Genomic DNA, 23,099 nt, shown 5'->3' with positions numbered 1-23,099 from the left:
GGCCAAACTGCACACACTGGTGTAAATCAGAAGTAACTCCACTGACACCAGTGGAGACAGGCCTAGGAGAGCGAGGGTAGAACTGTAGTGTGAGGACGTAGACATGAAGCGCCATGCCGGAAGCCGTCACGAGAGAAATCCCTGATCCTGTGTTTATTAAGCTCCCCCTGCAACACATCCTGGTCCACTCTGGTAATGTGGAGGCCTAGGATCTGCATAACCATTCCACGTCTCCCTTTCTTTACAATAAAAGATTAAATTTTAAATTATGAACCCACGGATCTACATTGAACAATTCAAAATAAAGGTCAGATTCCTTAAAACTATGTAGAGTACTGTGTCCCCTTCTCAATTGCATCTACATAGTGCTGAGCAGTAAAGATCGAGGCTCTGAGGGGGGTCTGACCAGACTCCAGCCCATGTTCTCACTTCTGTTGCAGTTACATGCAGAGCTCCCTGTGGAAGCAGCTCTCGGCCTGATAGACCTTCAGGTCTCAGATCCTCTCTTTGGTGTGTTGGGAAATATTGAAGATGAACCTGATTCCACTGGAGAAGTTATTTTGGAGTCACTAGGTAGGATCTGGAAGCTTCTGCTGAGTTCAGAACAGTTCCAACTGTCTGGGAGCTTCGGAGCCAAACTTTGTTTGCTTGTCTCAGCTCAGGTAGTGCCTTTGTTCTGTACTGAACATTGACATTTTGTTGCTGCCAAATTTTTATTTCAACAACCTGTTTTCAAAATTCATTCAAGTCGGGCCATTTTGGTTTAAGCTGTATCAATGCCACAGCTTAATCCTTAGTCCTCTTCCCCTCAGAGTTCTGCTGGAGGTAGTCCAGAGGCCAGTGGGGTTGACCGATATGCCAAGAATGCCTCATATGGTCCACTGATTTTTGCAAAGTCTGCACTGCTCTCTCCACCTCCCTGTTGCTCTGGGGGTAATGTGGGCCCATTGTTCAAATCAATGTATAATGTTCAAAATCAAAGTCCTGTGCAAACCCTAGGAATATTTCAGAGGTGAATTGAGGCCCATTATCAGATATGAGAACTTGAGGAACTCCATATCTAGAAAATATTGACTTGGATGACCTGTGCCTAAGAATCATAGAATGTCAGGGTTGGAAGGGACCTTACGAGGTCATCTAGTTCAACCCCCTGTTTAAATCATGACCAAGCCTTAACTAAATCCCCAAATGGTCCCCTCAAAGATTGAACTCACAACCCTCAATTTAGCAGGCCAGTGCTGAAACAACTGAGCTATTCCACCAACATAACACTACTGTGGGCAGTGCTTAGGTGGCTGTAACTTGCATCGCTCAGGCGGGTGTTTTTTTCACAACCCTGAGCGACATAAATTAGATTGACTTAAGCAGTGGTGTAGACTTGTCTTGAGGTCCCACCCATATGGTAGAAGGTCTATTGGAAGTTGACTCCTTCAACCCCATCCTCTTTGGCAAAGTTGAGTAAATTTCTAGCAAGTCTCATCCTTTAGTTGCTCATCTCTAATTTGCTGAAGTCAGCTGGCATATTGCTGACATCTTTCCTTCTTCCATTGTTAGCTGTTTAATTGGGGCTCTAGATAGTGTCTGCTGCTATAAGTGCTTTCCCTGATGTGTGTTCAGTGTTGAAAGAAAATCATATCAATCATAGTCAAAATCTTTGAATCCTAGATGGAAGGTCATTCCGTGGTTTTGATCACAACAATGCCACTAAGGGCTTGTGGTCTGTTTCTGTTAAATTTCAAGCCCAATACAAATGCACTGAATCTTTTGCAGGCCTAAGTAACTACTAAAGCTTCCTTTTCTACGTGATTATACCACTGTGCAGCTCCTCGGTATGAATGCACCAGATCTCTGGGCTCTTTCTGGCTGCTGTTGTGTGAGCGCTGCTCCTAAACCATATGACGATGTATCAGCTGCAGCTGTTGTTGGATAGTTGACTGAGTATTGTGCCAAAACATATGGAGACGCTAGTAGTCCTTTTATAATATTAAATGTGTTTTGTTGTGTGCTCCCCCAGATCCACATAGTGACTGACCATCAAGGAGAGCTCTTAAGGTGTTGCTAGGTGAACTAAATTTAGTAAGAATTTCCCAAAATTATTTGGCATCCCCAGAAATCTTATAGCAGAAACGTCTTGGGTTCCATTACGGTGGGTAATGCCTTCAGTTTGTCTGAATCTTATTTCCTAATTATGTGTCCTACAAATTTTATCTGCTCCTTTTCCAATTCACATTTCTCATTCCGAGGGAAGCCAGCTTGTTGGAAACATCTCAAAATGGCAGGTAGTTGCTCATCATGTTCCTTTTTATCTCTGCTCTATACCAACACATCATCTGCCTGGCACAGGACACCTGGCAATCCTGGCATGAGCTGAGAGATTCGCTTTTGGAAATGTTCTGGTGCTGAAGATATGCTGAATGGAAGCTGATTGAAAGTGCCTTCCAAATGGGATGATGAATGTAGATATAGCCATAGATTCTTTAGCAAGAGGGATTTGCTAGAAGCCTCCTTTCACATCTAATTTTGAGAACACTTTGGCCTCTGATAATTGAATTAATATCTGGTCAACTGCATGTTTCTTTCTCTGCATACACTTGTATTAAGCTGCATGAGGCCCACACAAATGTGGAGTTTTGCCACTGGGCTTCAGTGCTACAACCTTCCCCACGAACCAGTCAGTGAGTTCTTCTATCTGGGAAATAACTCCTATATCTCTAGCAAGGGTATAGAGATGTGGCATGGGGCTATGAGAGCAAAGGCAGTTGCTGATGGCAGCGGTTTTATTTTGTACTCCCCTGACAGCTTTCCTAGCCCTGGGAAGATGTGTGGATACATCTCCTGTATGGTTTGCTTTTTGCCATTAATGCCATTCCAGTTTCTCTAGTAGACATAGTCCTTTTCCTGATGGCAACACTAGTAGGGGAGTTGTCAGGACTTTGTATTAAATATATTACGTGTTGAAGAACTTTCCATCCTTTCTCCAGTTTCCCAATGAACTGGCCACAAACATCCAATGTAGTGTCACTAGTGCCACATAATATCTTATTTGGTCTTTGCAGAGCTCCATCTTTATAATCTTTTTTTTGGAATTGCAGTGACTGCTGCTCCAGGATCAATGTTAACTTTAAGGTTTTAACCATCTAGATTCATGTTTGTGTACCAATGTGTTGTCCATTCTGTTGAGGATATAGTCCCTAGATGTATGGACTCATTGTCATCAAATGCTAACACTCTCTCCACTACAGCGGGGAGTCGATTTAAGATACGCAAATTCAGCTACGTGAATAGCGTAGCTGAATTCGACGTATTACAGCCGACTTACCCCGTTGTGAGGACGGCGGCAAAATCGACTTCTGCCGCTTTTTGTCGGTGGCGCTTACTACCACCTCCGCTGGTGGAGTTAGAGCGCCGATTCGGGGATCGATTGTCGCGTCCCGACGGGACGCGATAAATCGATCCCCGAGAGGTCGATTTCTACCCGCCGATTCAGGCGGGTAGTATAGACCAGGCCTTTTCCACTACTCTTAGGCCTGGTCTACACTACGGGTTTAGGTCGACTTTAGCAGCGTTAAACCGAATTAAGCCTGGACACGTCCACACAACGAGGCCCTTTCTTTCGACTTAAAGGGCCCTTTAAACCGGTTTCTTTACACCACCTCCGACGAGGGGATTAGCGATAAAACCGGCCTTTGCGGGTCGGAATTGGGGTAGTGTGGACGGAATTCGATGTTATTGGCCTCCGGGAGCTATCCCACAGTGCTTCATTGTGACCGCTCTGGACAGCGCTCTCAACTCAGATGCACTGACCAGGTAGACAGGAAAAGACCCGCGAAGGTTTGAATTTCATTTCCTGTTTGCCCAGCGTGGAGAGCACAGGTGACCACGCAGAGCTCATCAGCACAGGTAACCGTCATGGAGTCCTCCCAGGATCGCAAAAGAGCTCCAGCATGGACCGAACGGGAGGTACGAGATCTGCTCGCCATATGGGGAGATGAAGCAGTGATAGCTGAACTCCGTAGCAGTAAAAGAAATGGAAAAGTATTAGAAAAGATCTCCAAGGCCATGAAGGACCGAGGCCATAACAGGGACACACAGCAGTGCCGCGTGAAAATTAAGGAGCTACGGCAAGCCTACCACAAAGCCAGAGAAGCAAACGGAAGGTCCGGGGCAGAGCCGCAAACTTGCCGCTACTACGCGGAGCTGCATGCGATCCTAGGGGGTGCAGCCACCACTACCCCAACCGTGTGCTATGACTCTCTCACTGGAGAAACACACAGGGAAGACGGTTCGGGGAACGAGGAAGATGACGATGGAGGTACTGTAGGTAGCTCACAGCAGCAAGGAAGCGGAGAAACTGGTTTCCCCAACAGCCAGGATATGTTTGTGACCCTGGACCTGGAACCAGTAACCCCCGAACTCACCCAAGACCCTCAGGGCACACAGGAGACCTCTGGTGAGTGTAACTTTGTAAATATTTGTAAACATTACAAAAAAAAGCAAGCAAGTCTGTTAACATGTATGGGGATGGAGCGGAAATCCTCCAGGGACATCTCCAGAAAGCTCTCCTGGTTGAAATGGGGTGATTTTATTAAGGGGGACATTCAGAGGCGCCCGTTCCTGCTCTTCTGACCAGAAATGTTCCCCGCTGTTAACCACGCGGTGGGGGGGAGGGGTGAAGTGATCATCCCAGAGAATCGTGTGTGTGTGTGTGGGGGGGGGTGGTTTACTTGTGTTTGTGCCGCATGTTAACCGGGAAACCGCAGCCCCCTCCTTTTACATTGAAACCCCATTTTAAATGGACAACCCAATTCATCCTTGATATGGGAAATGCGCTGCTGTTTGCAACCTTTCCCGCATGTTAAGAAGGTTAAAAAAGCCAAAACACTGTGGCCTACGATGGCTGCCTGCAAGCCGAAATATGCGACCTTGTAATGAAAGAGTGTACCCATTGTTCCCTAAAATGTGTCTTTTTTAACCACCTCTCCCTTCTCCTCCACCAGCTGCAAATGTTTCTCCTTCGCAGAGGCTCGTGAATATTAGAAAGAGAAAACGTAAGACGAGGGACGAGATGTTCACGGAGCTGCAGATGTCCTCCCATGCTGATAGAGCACAGCAGAATGCGTGGAGGCAGTCAATGTCGGAGATGAGAAAAGCCCAATATGAACGAGAGGAGAGGTGGCGGGCTGAATCGCGGGAAGAACAGAGCAAGTGGCGGGCTGAAGACGATAGGTGGCGTCAGCTTGCAGACAGACGGCAAGAGGCAATGCTCCGTCTGCTGGAGCATCAAAGTGATATGCTCGAGCGTATGGTTGAGTTGCAGGAAAGGCAGCAGGAGCAGAGACCGCCGCTACAGCCCCTGTGTAACCAACAGCCCTCCTCCCCAAGTTCCATAGCCTCCTCACCAAGACGCCCAAGAACACGGTGGGGGGGCCTCCGTCCACCCAGTCACTCCACCCCAGATGATCGCCAAAGCATCAGAAGGCTGGCCTTCAATAAGAGTTAAAGTTTTAAAATGCAGTGTGTCCTTTTCCATCCCTCCCCCCCCCACCCATCCCAGGCTACCTTGGCAATTATCCCCCTACCTCTGTAAGGAACTAATAAAGAATGCATGAATGTGAAAAAACAATGACTTTATTGCCTCTGCAAGCGGGAGGGGAGGGGAGGGTGGGGTGGGGTGGTTGGTTTACAGGGAAGTAGAGTGAACCGGGTGGGGGGGGGGTTGGAGGGTTCATCAAGGAGAAACAAACAGAAGTTTCACACAGTAGCCTGGCCAGTCACAAAACTCGTTTTCAAAGCTTCTCTGATACGCACCGCGCCCTGCTGTGCTCCTCTAACCGCCCTGGTGTCTGGCTGCGCGTAATCAGCGGCCAGGCGAGTTGCCTCAACCTCCCACCCCGCCATAAAGGTCTCCCCCTTACTCTCACAGATATTGTGGAGCGCACAGCAAGCAGCAATAACAATGGGGATATTCTTTTCGCTGAGGTCTGAGCGAGTCAGTAAGCTGCGCCAGCGCGCTTTTAAACGTCCAAATGCACATTCCACCACCATTCGGCACTTGCTCAGCCTGTAGTTGAACAGGTCCTGACTCCTGTCCAGGCTGCCTGTGTACGGCTTCATGAGCCATGGCATTAAGGGGTAGGCTGGGTCCCCAAGGATCACGATAGGCATTTCAACATCCCCAATGGTCACTTTCTGGTCCGGGAAGAAAGTCCCTTCCTCCAGCTTTCGAAACAGAGCAGAGTTCCTGAAGACGCGAGCATCATGTACCTTTCCTGGCCATCCCACGTTGATGTTGGTGAAACGTCCCTTGTGATCCACCAGGGCTTGCAGCAGCATTGAAAAGTACCCCTTGCGGTTTACGTAGTCGGTGGCTTGGTGCTCCGGTGACAAGATAGGGATATGGGTTCCGTCTATGGCCCCGCCACAGTTTGGGAATCCCATTTCAGCAAAACCATCCACTATTGACTGCACGTTGCCCAGAGTCACTACCCTTGCTATCACCAGGTCTTTCATTGCCCTGGCAAATTGGATCACAGCAGCCCCCACAGTAGATTTGCCCACTCCAAATTGATTCCCGACTGACCGGTAGCTGTCTGGCGTTGCAAGCTTCCACAGGGCTATCGCCACTCGCTTCTCAACTGTGAGGGCTGCTCTCATCTTGGTATCCTGGCGTTTCAGGGCAGGGGAAAGCAAGTCACAAAGTTCCATGAAAGTGGCCTTACGCATGCGAAAGTTTCGCAGCCACTGGGAATCGTCCCATACCTGCAGCACGATGCGATCCCACCAGTCTGTGCTTGTTTCCCGGGCCCAGAATCGGCGTTCCACGGTATCAACCTGCCCCAGTGACACCATGATTTCCACATTGCTGGGGCCCGTACCTTGTGTGAGGGCTGTGTCCATGTCAATTTCCTCATCACTCTCGTCGCCGCGCTGCAATCGCCTCCTCGCCTGGTCCGGGTTTCGCCTTGGCATGTTCTGGCTCTGCATATACTCCAGGACAATGCGCGTGGTGTTCATAGTGCTCATAATTGCCGCGGTGATCTGAGCGGGCTCCATGATCCCAGTGCTAGCTATGGCGCCTGGTCAGAAAAAAGGCGCGAAAGTAGTATCTGATGGACCAGGAGAAGGAGGGCGGGAGGGAGGGAGGGAGGGAGGGAGGGAGGGCCGAGTGACGACATGGCGTACAGGTACAGGAACAGGGAGAAACACAAACAACTGTCACACAGAATGGTCCCCCCAAAGATTAAACTGGAAACCCTGGGCTTAGCAGGCCGTTGATTTCACGGAGGAAGGGGAAGCAAATGAACACAGAACAAATCTATTTTTTACATCTTAAGGTGGCAGCCGACGCTGCAGCATGAGTGACAGCCATACCAGTATGACGACGATGGGTACCAATCATAATATGCCATCATCTGCCAAAAGGCAAGGGGCTGCTGCTGTGTAGCAATGCAGCCCCACGTCTGCCAGCCCCACGTCCGCCAGCACCCAGCATCGCCCTCGGCCTCTTCTGGGTGCTTAGCAGACAATATTGGGCAATTGGCAGAAAATAGTATATTATGACTGGTAACCGTCATCATCGAAACAGTAGCATGTCTGCCCAGGTGGCCATGATTGACAGCCATACCAGTACGACGACGATGGGTACCAGTCATAATATACCATCGCCTGCAAGGGGCTGGTGCAATGCAGCCCTACGGCTGCCAGCCCCACGGCTATCACTCATGCTACACCGTCTACCGCCAAAAGGCAGTTAGCAGCTGCTGCTGTGTAGCAATGCAGTCCCACGTCTGCCGGCACCCAGAGGACATATGGTGACGGTGAGCTCAGCTGAGCTGAGCGGGCTCCATGCTTGCCGTGGTATGTTGTCTGCACAGGTAACCCAGGTAAAAAGGCGCGAATCTATTGTCTGCCGTTGCTGTGACGAGGGGGGAGGGGCCTGACGACATGTACCCAGAACCGCCCGCGACACTGTTTTGCATCATCCGGGCATTGGGATCTCAACCCAGAATTCAAAGAAAAGGCGCGAACCGCTTCTCGGCTCGAGCTGTGGCGCAAACGTAGTATCTGACGGCCTAGGGGAAGGAGGGAGGGGGGCCGAGTGACGACATGGCGTACAGGCACAGGGAATTAAAATAAAGAACGGTGGCTGTGCATCAGGGAGAGACACAAACAACTGTCACAGACTGGTCCCCCCCAAAGATTAAACTGAAAACCCTGGGTTTAGCAGGCCGTTGATTTGACGGAGGGAGGGGGAAGCAAATGAATACAGAGAAAATCTATTTTTTTACATCTTAAGACGACGGTGCAGCGTGACTGATAGCCCTCGGCATCTTTCTGGGTGCTTGGCAGCAAATACGGGGCGGTGTATGACGATGGTCTTCAGGCCTATTGCACGAGCTGCTGCTCAGGGAAGACTCTGCTAACGTGCGATGACCCGACTTGTAATAGGCCGGCTAACAGTCATAATACACCATTTACTGCCAAAAGGCAAGCCCCACGGCTGCCAGCACCCAGATCGCCGATGAAGGCTACCAGTCTACTGCACCGTCTACCGCCAAAAGGCAGTTAGCAGCTGCTGCTGTGTAGCAATGCAGTCCCACGTCTGCCGGCACCAAGAGGACATATGGTGACGGTGAGCTCAGCTGTGCTGAGCGGGCTCCATGTTGTCTGCACAGGTAACCCAGGTAACCCAGGTAAAAAGGCGCGAATCTATTGTCTGCCGTTACTGTGACGGGGGAGGGAGGGGCCTGACGACATGTACCCAGAACCGCCCGCGACACTGTTTTGCATCATCCGGGCATTGGGATCTCAACCCAGAATTCCAAGGGGCGGCGGAGACTGCGGGAACTGTGGGATAGCTGTGGGATAGCTACCCATAGTGCAATGCTCCGGAAGTCGACGCTAGCCTCGTACTGTGGACGCGGTCTGCCGACTAGAGCACCTAGAGCATTTTATTGTGTGGACATACACAATCGGCTGTATACAACCGATTTCAATAAAACCGGCTTCTATAAATTCGAAATAATTTCGTAGTGTAGACATACCCTTAGGGACCTGAATGTTATTGCAGGATGTCCCATTTTGTGGCATCTCCTACATATAGCTTAAGTGTCTTCTGATGGCTGCACATTTTGAACAGTCACCTGGTAATGTGGGCGCAGGGTGACAACACATCTCTTATCTAGCCCTGTTTATCATTCCAGCCACACTGCAGATAGGTGCAAACCAAAGGCCAGATCCCATCCTGTGTTGGGACAGTTTGGAACCTGTTCTGTCTCTGAATGGGTTGGGTCCATCCTTCCAGGATGAATCATGTTGCAGATGGTCTTGGAGGAGAGAAAACCGGCAGAGCTCCTTGCAGGTCTAGGACTGGAAATCCAGGGGTCTGTGTGGGTTAGGAACAAGGGGCATCTGCAGACCTGTGTGCTGGGCAAGGGCTGGATTAGCAGGTGGTGCTGCAGGTCAGGATTGTGGTGCATTAGCAGAGCTGTGAACAGAGTTCCCAGTCTGGAGTAACAGAGAGCACTGATGCTAAGGAGAGATGTGCATTGGCTGAACTTCACAGAAGTCACAGAGTGAAACAGCAGGTGCTATCAATCAGTCCTTGTGGCTGGGGTCCAACAGGGGAATGTGTCAATCCAGACAAACAAAATAATTGGTTGCCCTCAGAGGTTAAAAAATAAAATAAAATGTCATGAGGAAAGTCCTGCTCCAGAAACCCCTTCCTCCACCTGTAGAAATAACACTTCCCTGAGCTAGAAATAGGTGGCCTTCCCTTTAAAACAATGTAGAGACTTTAGAATCCAGAACCAAAGTTGGTGGCCAAGATTTTCAAAAGTGATTTTGGAGGCACAGCCTAAGATATCTTTTGACACCTTAAAGGGGCCAGACTTTCAGAGACTGGGGGTTCTTCGCTTTGTCAAAACCAGACTGCTTCAGGGCATCTCCATTTGGGCATCCAAAAACGGAGGCACCCAAAATTAGGTCTGGTTGGGAAACGTTTTTTTCTACCTCTAGAAAATTTTGATTTTTTACCAAAAATTCAGATACTGAAATATTTCAAATCAGAAATGGTGCCTCATGGGAGCTGTAGTTCGGCTGTGGAATGCTCCCATTCTTCTCTATAGAATTAGCTCCCTGGTCAGACTAAATTTCTCATGATGCACCAGTCTCCACTCTTGGTCAGGGGAGGCAGTTGTATCAAGGGGAGTCCCTGGCCATAATGCATTATGGGAGATGTAGTCCAGCTGGGGAGCCTGGCCCATAAAGGAGAATGGGGACATGAGGCAACTGAACTACAATTCCCATGAGGCACAGAAGCAGCATTTCCAAACTGAAATATTTTGGTTTTAGGGCATTTGGTCTTTTGATGAAAAATCAGAATTTTCATGGAAATCAAACACTTTTCATGGAAAATTCGAAAACTCCCAATTTTCTATTGAAAAGTAGTTTTCAACCAGCCCATCCCCAAAAATCACTGGTCACATGTGAACATTTTGACTGGTATTTTTAGCATTAGAAAATTGTATAAAATGGTTTTAGTGTATCTGTTGGATGTGTATCAGGATGGAATCAGGATTGCTTGACTGTGTGTCATAGACTCTATACTGTTCATTGTCAAACAAGAGTCTCTTGTAGCTCAAGCAACAGGGTCCCTTGATGTAGGAGGATGTGCTGTGTGTATGGATTTCCTAAGTGCATTTAATAGCTGCCATGGTGCACAGGAGTTTCTGCTGTCCATGAAACAGAAGTACGCTGAGTGGCTTGTTATAATTAGTCAAGGTGGGGACCATGAAGGGTAAATATTTTACCAGTACCCCCTCCCTCCTTTTGACAGGTATGAACATATTTACAGTATCCTTGCCCTGATGGGATGTAGGATCTAAAAGGGAAGAGCAGGAGAAGCCCTACCCTGGAGTTTTTAGGGCTGCCACCCTCCCAGTTTCACCGGGAGTCTCCCAGAATCAGGCTCTATCTCCTGGAGGCTACTGAAGCCAAACCAGGAGATTTTAGACCGCTAAAAGTCCGGCACCGCAGCAGGGCTTAGCCAGTCTCCCTGCCTGTCCCGGCCCCGTGCTGCTCCAGGAAGCGGCCAGCACATCCCTGCAGCCCCTGGGATGCAGGCAGGGGGGCTCCGCACACTGCCCGTGTCCTGAGCGCCGACTCCGCAGCTCCCATTGGCCTAAACAATGGAGCGTTGCATCACAGCCAAACAGGACAGGGTGCCAACTCCTCCCTGACCAAAGGGCCATCCCTGGGACCATTATCCCCTGGTGACTAATTGTTAGTGCTAGTTCCTAAAGTCTGCTTTCAGTATAAATACATTATTCCATAACTATTACCCATACATACATCTTGCAAGGTGTACAAAGTTTAACAAGCTATGAGCTTTCTGTAGATACCTCACCTGTTATTCTTTGCAGATAAATGTCCTATAAGATGTGTGCTTGGTGGAGTGAATTTGTCAGGTGTGAGGTGAGAATTATTTGCAAAGAATAGGGGACCCTTTGCTAAGGAGCCTCTGGGTCACACATAGGAACAGATTTTCAAAGGTGCCTAAAGATGCAGATCAGTGTCCAGTGGAATTTTCAAAAGCACCTAAGCACCTAACACCCATTGGCTTTAATGCTTTTGAAAATCCCATTCAGTGCCCATCTGTATCTTTAGGCACTAATGTACCTTAATATGTGAGCCTCACATCCCCCCACCTGCAGAATGGGAATATTGGCACTTATGCCCCTTACTGCAGGGCTGTTTTGAGGGTTCCTGGGGTACAGGACAGCGAGACAGACACACAGAGTACCACTTTGTCAATCAGCCTGGAATTGGAGTTGGAGGATCCTTGTTCCAGAACCTGACGAGGGCTGTTATGGTGGCTTGCATTGTTGCTCTGAAGACTGGGAGATGGTTGATTGATGTTCGGTCACCGGGCGGATGGCATTAGGCATGATTTCTCACTTAACAGAGTGGGCTGTGTGAAGGCTCTTCCACGAGAGTCAACCTGCTCAATCTGGGGAGCATCAGCATCAGGGCAATGGACATCAGCGATGGCCCTTGTGTACTCGGTAGCCAAGTACTGTGCACCGGGATGGACCAGAAATAGCCACACCTGACTTGTTGATATCCAAGTGAACACTGCAACGTGGTGCATCCCTGGAACTCACCAGGCCTTGCCTGCCTGCTGCTGCACATTGCTCCCCCATCCATTGGCCACGAGGCCGCAACCCTTTGGGAATTCCAGCCAATCATGGAAAACAAACGTCTCCCCATCTACCAGGACCTCAGCGACATCCCTCATCACTGCTTGGAGTCGCCCTTTTGGATCCACGCGTTTAACCTTCACCAATGCAACATCAACCCTGAGGAAGCCTGGAAAGCCAAAGGGAGTTCACAAGAAGTCACAAACAAACACCTTGTGAAAGGTGCAACACAGAAGAACCCTGGCTTCAATCTCCCACGAAGCTCATGGGCAACCCTAAACCGCATCCACACGAACCATGGCAGATGTGGATACCTGCTGCACAAATGGAAAATTAAAGACTCTGCAGCGTGCGACTGTGGTCACCAGAATAGACCATGAAACATAGAACGACTCAATGCCTGATTCACAAATACGAAGGAGGTATCACAGCACTACACTCGCTACGTCTGACGCAGTTATCTGGTTAACCGTCTGAGTGGAAAAACACCTACATCAGCCATACGAAGACGACTGGAATTTGGGTCAATCAATCCAAACAGGCCCCCTAGGAGTGGTACAGAATTTCTGCCCCCACAGCCGAGAAACTGCCCCCTCTTATAGCTGGAAAGCCAGTGCAGAGCTCTCGGCAATACCGTAGCAGAGAAGGTTAGCTGTAGTCATCCTAAAGAGTGCAGTAGTGCAGCCAGTGCTGAGAAACCCCGGCCTTGATACCAGAGATCTCCCCAGCTACCCCCAGCTTCCACCGCCCTTTGCACCACCACCCAGCATCATGGGTCCCTCTCAGTCACAGCCGGATGCTGCCCCAAGACAGCCCTGCAGGTCCCTGTGCCTCTGGCCATGGAACAAACCACTATACCGCTGCTGCTAGAGCTCTCCGCAGTCTCTGATGCCATTGCCCAGCAGTTCCTGAGCTCATGCCTAAGGAACCTGCCAGGAGTAAACTGGGAGCATTGCGCTCGATCCAGTCATTCCTGTAGGTCCCAGAGGGGCAAAATGGACACCTGTACATCCTCATCCAGATCCTCACGCTATGGAGTGTTCAGACCCCACTCTAACACCTGTGGGAGAGAGCTCAGAGAGAGGGGAATTACCATAGGGTCAGGGCAGTCAGGGTACTTGGCTACGTGTCTCCTTCACTGGGCAGCATCTGCCGGCTTCAAGGTGCCCCAGAGCCTGGAAGAAATAATCAGCGGGATGAAGAGCTAAGAAGTGTGTGTGTGTGTGCGGGGGGGAGCAACACTTCAAGGAACTTAACCAAACTCTCCCCTCGCCTTCCCTTGAAGGCACCATACCATGAATCATCATGATGGTGCAAAGCCCAGGAGTCGGGCCTGAATCCTCACCATTCCTGGGTACATCGATTGCTGACAGAGACTCCCAGAAAAAGGCCACACCACCATGATCCATGCTCGCATCACCTTCAGGATGGGCCAATGCAACTCACCGTACCTAGGGTTGCAGTGCCCACCCCATAGGAGCTGCGGCTGTCACAGCATACAGCAGCTCCACTCATGAGCAATAAAGGCCAATGCAACATAGGGCTGACCTAGGAGAGAAGGCCTTAAAAGCCAGAGGCTAAGTGACCAAGGGGAGCTAGCGAACAGGGAACTGCAAACAGGGGAGTTTGAGAAGGAGTTTGTGGGAGGGAGATGTAAAATAATCACTCTGGTTAGAAGGGCCACATTGCCAATGTCAACGCTGCTCCTGTCTCCTCCACCATCACCTGTATCCAGACAGAAAACCTAACTGTGGATGCCTCTACCCAGATCCTGGTGTGGATTTCCAGAGACTGTGGCCTGCACTCAGAAAGCCAAGCTGGGGGGACCATCCAGTGTGAAAGGTGCCTGCTAGTGGAATCTCTCAGGAAGCAGATGGGAGAGCTACAGGAATTCCTTGAGAGTATTCATGTGGAGACATCCAAGGCTGAGGAATCTAACTACAGAGGACTGCTGTCACACCACTGAGGGAGGAGGATAAGGCTCTGGTACAGGGAGGACACTGGCTGCTGGTTACTTCTGGCAGCAGGCAGTGCTCCACCCCTGCTCCCAAATCACCCACCGTGATGATGGAAAACCGATATGCTGCCCTGGCAATGAGCAATGAGGAATCACCCCCAGAGGAGGAAGAGAAGCCATGTACCCCCAAGGCTGGGAGGATCGCAACCACAACTCCCAGGAGGAACCGTAGGGTAGTGATGGTTGGAGACTCACTTCTGAGGGGGACAGAGGCACCCATCTGTCACCCTGACATGGCATCCCGGGAGGTATTCTGCCTGCCAGGGGCCTGTATCCGAGACGTTACGGAGGGATTGTTGAGGATCATCCGGCCCTCTGACTACTACCCCCTGCTACTCATCCACGTGGGCACTAATGGTACTGCAAGATATGACCCTCAGCAGATCATCAGTGACTGCAGGGCTCTGGGAGGAGGGTGAAGGAGTTGGGGGTGCAGGTGGTGTTCTCTTTGATCCTTCTGGTCAAGGGTAGGGGCCCAGGCAGAGGCAGAGACAGAGACATCCTGGAGGTGAATGCCTGGCTGCAAGGATGGTGTCATCAGGAGGGCTTCGGCTTCCTTGACCATGGGATGCTGTTCCAGCAAGAAGGGCTGATCAACAGAGATGGGGGAAGGGGAAGAGTGTATTTGGATACAGACTGGCTAACCTAGTGTGAAGGGCTTTAAACTAAGTTTGAAGGGGGCAGGTGACCAAAGCCCACAGGACATGGAGACCTGGGAGAAGGTTCGGAATTTGGGGGGAGCATGGGCTTTTATAGCAGGGGTAAAGGAGAGACAAGACAGAACTGGGGGCGGGGAATCAAATCAGTATCTTAGATGTCTGTATACTAATGCAAGAAGTATGAGGAATAAACAGGAAGAACTCAAAATGCTAGTAAATAAACACAACTGTGACATAGTTGGCATCACAGAGACCTGGTGGGATAACACACATGACTGGAATATTAGTATAGAAGGGTACAGCTTGTTCAGAAAGGACAGGCAGGGAAAAAAGGTGTTACTTTATATATTGAAAATGTATACACGTGGACTGAGGTTGAGATGGAAATAGGAAACAGACTTATTGAAAGTCTCTGGGTAAGGATAAAAGAGGCAAAAAACAAGGGTGATGTCATGGTAAGGTCTACTATAGATGCAGGAGCATGGTGCAAAGCTCTGGTTGGCTGGAGAGTGGCTGTTGCTCTCTGGCCAGCCCCAGGGGCAGTAACTGCCTTGCTGGGCTGGGCTGCTTTAGTGCTTCCCATCAGCCCTGACTGGGAAAATGGGGGGCAGTGCTGCTCACCTGCACAGGGGGGAGGGGAGGGGAGCCACGCCCAGCTCTCTGTAAAATCCCCATCCATACTACTCAGGTGCTCCCAGCATTGGCTGGCGAGGCCTCCGCGTGCTGGCTGGGTCACATCCCCATCCCACCCACAGTGGGCAGCGGTGGGGCCATCACTTGTGGGGCATGTTGCCCAAGCTCCAGAGGTGTGAGGACTCCCTAGAGGGCTGGGTAGGGGAGCTGGTCATCACTGGGAACCCCTAAAATGTGTAAGCAGAGTCTGGATGAGCTCTTCCCTGACATCTAGTGATGAGCTGAGGAAGAGGACTTCAGGAGCTGATCTCATTTGCATGGGCACACCCACCTGCCTAGGTGCTCAGCATGATGGGATTGCTTGCCCAAATGATCACTTTTGACTGGTGTTGAATCTCCCCATCTCCTTGTCATTGGACAGGAGTAATAAAGGGTTTTTATCCTTGTGTGAATCAAAGGCAGCAGAACTGTACTTGTCATAGCCTGATGGAGGGACTCACCCTCAACTAAACAGCACTCGCTAGGCAGGAGACGTGGGTTGATGGGACCTAAAGCCATCCTGGTAGATTTGTGGGTGGTTAGCAGGATAGCTAATAGCATGGTGCAGTGTTTGACTGGTAGGGTAGCTAGCAAAAAGGTACAGTGATCAGCTGGTAGGGAGGTGTGCTGATTAATTGGCAAAGAAGAACAGAGCATGGATCAGCTGGTAGGGTTCCTCGTAGGGAGGTGTGGCAATCAGGTGCCTGGGAAAGAGGAGCTCTGCTCAAGTGCCTGGGCAGTGAAGTGCCTTTTTACTCCCCTTCACCCAGGGCAGAAGGTGAAATCTGCAGATGCGCCCCTGGGTCCGCACTGACCAGGGGCGACACCTGTGAGTGGGGTGCAGAGAAGGGATGGGCACGTTAATGGGACTTTGGGTTACTGGAGTTCAGAACCTCACAGCAAAGGACACTGCCCAACTGACTTGGGGGTGGGTCGTTTGCTCATGGTTTCCCCAAATGAATGCCGGGTTACTTCCTTCCTTTTATTAAGAGTTTCTTTTCTGCACTCAGACTCTGTGCTTGCGAGAGGGGAAGTGTGGCCTCTCCGAGGTGCCCAGGGCTGGTGTGTAATTGTCCCCCTGGGTGGGGGCTTGAGCTGGGTTTGTGTTGCATTGTTGAACAGAAATCCCTAGATACTGAACCTGGCCCTTGTTGCTGCAGCAGGATTACAAATGGAAACTTGGAGACTTCCTGCTGAAGTGCAAAACAATCAGCTGCACTGGTTGTGTCTGCAGAGCACAGGCATCACCCCCCAGGTCCAACCTTCTGCTGGTGTCAATCCAACGCAGGCAATAGAGCCGGGCCAGCCAGGAGCTTGTCCCCAAAACACCTGGCCCAGTGCAACCTGGGCTGGATCTCTGGGCTCTTAGCTTGTTCCAAACCCTGGAAGGGACATCCCCAGGACATCATTACTGCCTTCTTCCCCCCTGGACTCTGCAGCTCAGAGCCCCATGCCCCTTGGGCCTGCCTCGCTCCCCCTTGCCAGGCAGTTGGAGACTGACAAGGGGAGACGGTGGAGAGGTGAGGAAGGGGTCCAAACTCCGGGTCTGGGACCGGAGCAGCAGGGTCTCAGGTCGGTCTGGAGGGACACTGGTGGAGCTGCAGGTCTGCTAGGGGAGCATTGACAGGGCTGGAAGTACGGAAGGTGTCGCAGGGCAGGGCAGAGGCATTGGAGGGGGCAGGACTGGAGCTGTGGGGAGGGATTGGGCTGTAGCACAGGACTGGGGAGCACTAGCAGAGTTAGGTGGGAGAGGCCTGCACATCAGCTGCCTGGCTCTTGGTGCCAGGAAAATTCCAGCACTAAATCCACCCTCCCAATCCCCAACCACGGCCATACCCACTACATAGCCAGGGGCTGAATTCGCCACCGCAACCTGGCACCCACTGGTACTGGTACCCAGCTCGTGGCTCCTGTGTGAGAGAGGCCAGGCCAGGCCAGGAGAGTGGCACACAGGTTTGGGAAGGCAGGGACCATCCCTGCTGCTGCAGAGCACTGCAGCTTTGGAAGCGAGCCAGTGATGCGCTGGCATCCTGCCATGGTGCGCTCTCGGCTCACCGGCCCAGCAGCCAACACAGAGTTAATCAGTCGGAGGAGCATGGGCAGATGGAAGCCCGTCAGGAGTGTTCCTAGCCATGTGTGCACACGCTGCAAGCACAGGCACACACGCTGCGAGCACACACACACATGTTCGAGCACACACACACTCCGAGCACACCCACACACACTGCGAATGTACACAAAGGGTTTCAAACTCAATGGCTACACCCATAAATTCACTGCCTGGTGCGTGCACGCTGCAAGGACACATGCACAGTCAGGTGTGATCCCAGACAGGCGCACGGGTGGTGGTGAAAGCTCCCTCATCTGGGGTCACTTCAAGCCAAGTAGGACAAACACTGGAGAACACCCCAGAGGGCTCACGCCCGCCCTGCCCCCTGCTCCCGGAGAGGAAATCCACGGGACTGCGCTTTGCCATCTCTAATTCCTGTGAGCAGTTATGTCAGTGTCTGCACCAGAATGCTGCTTCTGCCGAAGTAAGCGGCCTGCTACCCCAACACCATCACTCCAGCTCCACCAGAGGTGCAGTGCTTATGTCGGTGCAGTGAGGGAGACACAGTGTCCGTGTAGACACTGCCTTACTTCACCCCTTGCTGTCACTCCTGTCAGCTTCATGGCTGCTATTGTCTGTGCTCCACAGTGCTCACAGCTGACGCTGCTGGTAGGCTCTGCTGTGAAACTGAGCTGGCGCTGGGCTCCCACTGGTGCTGGCTGTTCCCAGCCCGGGGGCGTGGGATGAATCACTGGGGTAGGGGCTCTGCATCCTTCCCTCTCTCCCTGGGGCCTTGCAATACAGTGAGAGCACATGGCAGTGAGGGGGTCCTGGTCCCCTTCCCTGCCCCCGCCCCGAGGTGGAGGCGGCTCCTAGAAGCAATCCAGCAGCTTTACTCCACAGGGAGCAGGATCAGCCTTGCTGACATTTTGGCCCAGCCCCAAGAGCCTGAGCACTAATTAACACGATTGAGCACAGGGCTTAATTGACCAACTGTCTGGGAAAGCTCTCATCACCCCCGGCGGATGGGCTCTTCATTACCGCACTGACTGGGCCTGGTGCTGGCACAACCTGGCCCCTCCGTGGGCTTCCCCTCCCCCCAGGACTCCTGGCCCACCGCCCCAATGTTTGGTCCAGGGGAAGGAGCAGGAGGGGGGGGAGACAAGCCTGTCTCGGGGGTGTTCAGCCTGAAAAGCAGAACAGAGTGCTGGGGGGGGGGGGGAAGGAGATCAGTGGGTATTTGTGGGGTGGGGATCGGAGGGAGCCTGGATCCTAGGGCAGAATGGACATGCTCTGGCTGTCGTGTAATGGATTGGTCCCTTCTTGCCTGCGGGACTCAGAATGCCTCACCCAAGGAGAGAGGGGAAGGCTTATTATCCTCAGTGCGCAATGGGGAAACTGAGGCAGGGGAGGGCCATTGGCCCAAGGTTGCCCAGTGAGTCAGCACCAGAGCTGGAAGCAGAGCCCAGGGGCTCCCTAGCAGGAGCTGTACACAACAGGTTAGGGGCTCAGGTCTCCTGCGGGGGACCCTAGAACAAGGATGCCCCTCTAGGAACTCCGCCCCTCGAGCATTCCCTGGGGAGCTGTTTGCTTTTCCCCTCTACTCGTACTGCAGTCTCTCTCTCAGGCCCACTCCCACCAGATCCCTAGCCTCAGGTGCAGGCAAACTCACCAGCTGGTGCAGCTCCCCCCAAAGCCCCTCCTCACCTGTCTCCATCAGCCAGAGGGGCATGCCGCTGTTCTCTGCTGGCCTGGGATGCCCAGTGTCCACTGCCGGAGCTGGTGGGACCCCCACTGAGTTCAGGGGGATCATTTGTATCCTGTGCTATGAGATAGAATCCCCTGCAGCCTGAGTCTGCTGCCAGCCTTGATGTAACAAGGGCACCAGTGGGCACACAGGATCTGGGTCAGGGATCCTCGTTCGGAGGGGCTGACAGAGCGAGGGGCTCTCTGCTGGTCTGGCCGTGGGTCATGCTCCATTAGCTAATACTCTGAATGCAGGAGCGGTCGCCTTTAGATCCTGGCCTGGATTTCTGCACTCTCTTGGAAGGGATTCTGGCATCACCCCTGGAAAGGTACCATGGTGTGGGGAGCAACATCACTAACTTCACCTCCACTCCCCTCTCCCTCTCCTGGATCAGTGATTTCCGAGGGTGTGGCTTAGCCGTTTGGGCACTACCGTCCAACAACTAAATGTGCTTTCTGCTTCACTTCTCTTGTCTCTGCTTCAGGGTTCCTGCCCTCCCGGTTAAGAATCTGAATGGAACCGGACCAGTCCATCCTGCCCTGGCAGGTAAGAGCAGCTGGAATTCCCCCAGCTCTGAGCAGCTGTCCACTCCTGGGTATAACACTGCCCAGTGAGATGGTACTTACTTATCCTGGTGAGTGTGGATGGATGGATGGGTGGGTGGGTGGGTGGGTATGCCGGATGGATGGATGGTTGGTTGGGTATGCTGGCTGGCTGGCTGGATGGTTGGTTGGGTGGTTGGTTTGTTACGCTGGATGGATGGATGGTTGGTTGGGTATGCTGGATGGATGGGTATGCTGGATGGATGGATGGTTGGTTGGTTGGGTATGCCGGATGGATGGATGGATGGTTGGTTGGGTATGCCAGATGGATGGTTGGGTGGGTGGTTGGTTGGGTATGCCGGATGGATGGATGAATGGATGGATGGATGGATGGATGGATATACTGGATGGATGGATGGGTATGCCGGATGGATGGATGGGATGGTTGGGTATGCCAGATGGATGGTTGGTTGGGTATGCCGGATGGATGGATGGTTGGTTGGGTATGCTGGATGGTTGGATGGGTATGCCAGATGGATGGATGGATGGATGGATGGTTGGTTGGATATGCTGGATGGATGGATGGGTATGCCAGATGGATGGATGGATGGTTGGTTGGTTGGGTATGCCGGATGGATGGATGGTTGGTTGGGTATGCCGGATGGATGGTTGGTTGGGTGGTTGGTTGGGCATGCCAGATGGATGGATGGATGGATGGTTGGTTGGATATGCCGGATGGATGGATGGATGGATGGATGGATGGATGGATGGATGGATGGATATGCCGGATGGATGGATGGATGGTTGGTTGGGTATGCCGGATGGATGGATGGATGGATGGTTGGCTGGTACAACCTACCCATCTCACTTCAAAGCGAAGGGACAATCCCAGCGTTTGAGATCAGTCTCATAGACTGCAGGGGATCCTGTCCCATGCTGTGATTGTTGCCACTCAGTGGGGAAATAATCGCCCAGCCCCCTAAGTGTCTGCGCTTGGCCTTACCATCTCTCTGTGACCCAGGTATGACAGGCATTTTGATGTGTGCTGCTGGGCTGCCTGTATGCCTGACCCGGGCCCCGAAGCCCATCCTGCACCCTCCGCCCGTGAGCAAGAGCGACATCAAGCCGGTGCCTGGGATCAATGGCATCTGCAGGAAAACCAAGAAGAAGCACCTCAAAAAGAGTAAGAGACAGCACCCTCTCTCCAGCCCACAGAGCCACACGCACTGGCCTCCATCCTGACAATCCCAGCTCTGGGAACATGGCCCTGGACCTGTAACCAAGCTTGCCTCTTCCTTTCATCACCAGGCTTTGGTAAATGACATGGAGAGGCCAATAGCCACATCAAGGCACAGTATAGCCTGGGGTACATCATCCCCCCACTCCGAGCCTCACTCCTGACCCCCAGCCCCCTGCTATCCCAGTCCTGGGCTTCTCTGCCAAACTGCACAGTGATTTTCTAATATAGACAGACATCCCCTACACCCTGGCCCAAGACCCTCAAATGCATTTTCATGCCTCAGCCAGATTCAAACTCAGCTCTCCAGAGGTGTTATGCCCAGCTTCTGAAATCGTGCCCAGGGTGATGCCCAGGCACCTTCACCCTGATACCCCAGAGCCACGGGATTATTGTGCCATCTGGTACGCTACTCATGGGCCATTTCACAGGTACTAGGCAACAAAGGATGTCATACACAGGAAGGGTTCGGCGTGTCATCCTCACTACTAATATACAGCACAAGGCCAGGCAGCTTCCTGGGAGACCTGGCACCCCAAAGGGGGTGCTAGTGGGATTGCTTTTCAGTGATTGTTACCAGCGCTGAATGAGTCAAGGGCTGGAGAAAATGCCTGGCAGTGAGACGTCAGGAGGTGATCTGTTTAGCTGAGAGGTGACAGTGCATGACAGAGAAAAGACCATCTACTAAAGGGCTCTTTAGACTAGCAGAGAAAGGCGGAACAAGAACCTATGGCTGGAAGTTCAAGCCAAATAAATTCAGATTAGACATGAATATTTGACAGTGAGGTGAGTAACCACTGGAACCAACTGCCAAGGGAAGTGGTGGATTCTCCAGCTTGTGAGATCTACAACTCAAGACTAGGGGAGGTGCTTTAGCCAATCAAAGCTATTGGGCTGAATCCAGGGGGAATGGCCTGTGATCTGCAGGGGTCAGACGAGATGATCTGATGATCCCGTATTGTCTTGAGCAATATGAACCTAAGACTGTTCTTACCTGCAAGCTGCTGCAACGGGGCTGTGGATTCGGTTAGCCCAGCAGAGCTCAGGGCCCCGTGCTAGGTGTGCACAGATATAATGTCCCAGCCCCAAAGAGCTTCCAATCGAAATAGACAAGACAGACAGATGGTGGGAGGGATTATTTTTTAGGGCCCTACCAAATTCATGGTCCATTTTGATCAATTTCACAGCCAGAGGGTTTTTTAATTGGTCAATTTCACATGTTCACATCTGAAATGTCAGTGTTGTACTGTGGGGGTCCTGTGGAATCCCAAGCTGTTGTGGGGGGGTCACGGGATTGCCACCCTCACTTCTGTGCTGCAGCTGGGAGAGGTACCTGGAGGTACCAGCATGGGGGAGATCAGCTCCACCTCCACGAACCTTCCCCGGCTGCAGAGGCCCAGACTCAGTGCTTCTGTAACTCAGTGCCAGGGCAGTTGCCTCGGCTCCACCAGTTCTAGCCTCCCTAACGTGTGGGCATCAGAAGAGATTTGCCCATCGGGTTACATCAGTGCAAAGTGCACCAGGGCCCTCCTGAAAGGGTCAGAGAGGAGCAGCGAGCAGTTGAGCCCATTGCCTCCCTGAGAGAATTTGCTCCCCAGCGGCTGTTTATAAAGGTTATGTCATCAATACCATGTGACCGGGTGCCCAATCACACGCACCAAATGCCAAATGTATTCACAGAGGCATGCAGGCTGCACTCCACCCCTCCCCACACTCTTGTGGGGCACACTGACTAGGGTTACCATATCTATTAAATAAAAAAAGAGGACCCTCCACGGGCCCTGGCCCCGCCCATTTCCCCACTCCCAGCCCTGCCCCAACTCTGCCCCTTCCCCGCCCTAACTCCGCCCCCTCCTCCCTCCCACTCCCAGCCACGGAGAAAGGGCTGCCCGAGCGCTACCGGCTTCACGGTTTGCTGGGCAGCCCCCAGACCCTGCGCCCCCGGCCGGCGCTTCTCCAGGCAGCTGGAGCCCGG

General features: G+C 52.0%; 1 protein-coding gene across 1 annotated transcript in view; it reads left to right on the top strand.

The window, feature by feature from the left end:
* DTX1 (deltex E3 ubiquitin ligase 1) overlaps positions 1–23,099 on the top strand; it is a gene marked incomplete in the record, with an annotated part of 121,198 nt that overhangs the window by 87,646 nt on the left and 10,453 nt on the right. Inside the window, 2 exon segments of the mRNA XM_034791539.1 lie at positions 19,830–19,891; positions 20,909–21,070. Coding sequence (XP_034647430.1) covers positions 19,830–19,891; positions 20,909–21,070 — 224 coding nt within the window.

This window comes from Trachemys scripta, chromosome 15 (genome assembly GCF_013100865.1).
Source record: "Trachemys scripta elegans isolate TJP31775 chromosome 15, CAS_Tse_1.0, whole genome shotgun sequence".
Lineage (NCBI taxonomy): Eukaryota > Metazoa > Chordata > Testudines > Emydidae > Trachemys > Trachemys scripta.
The sequence above is the reverse complement of the archived record's forward strand: the minus strand, read 5'-3'. Positions and strand labels throughout refer to the sequence as shown.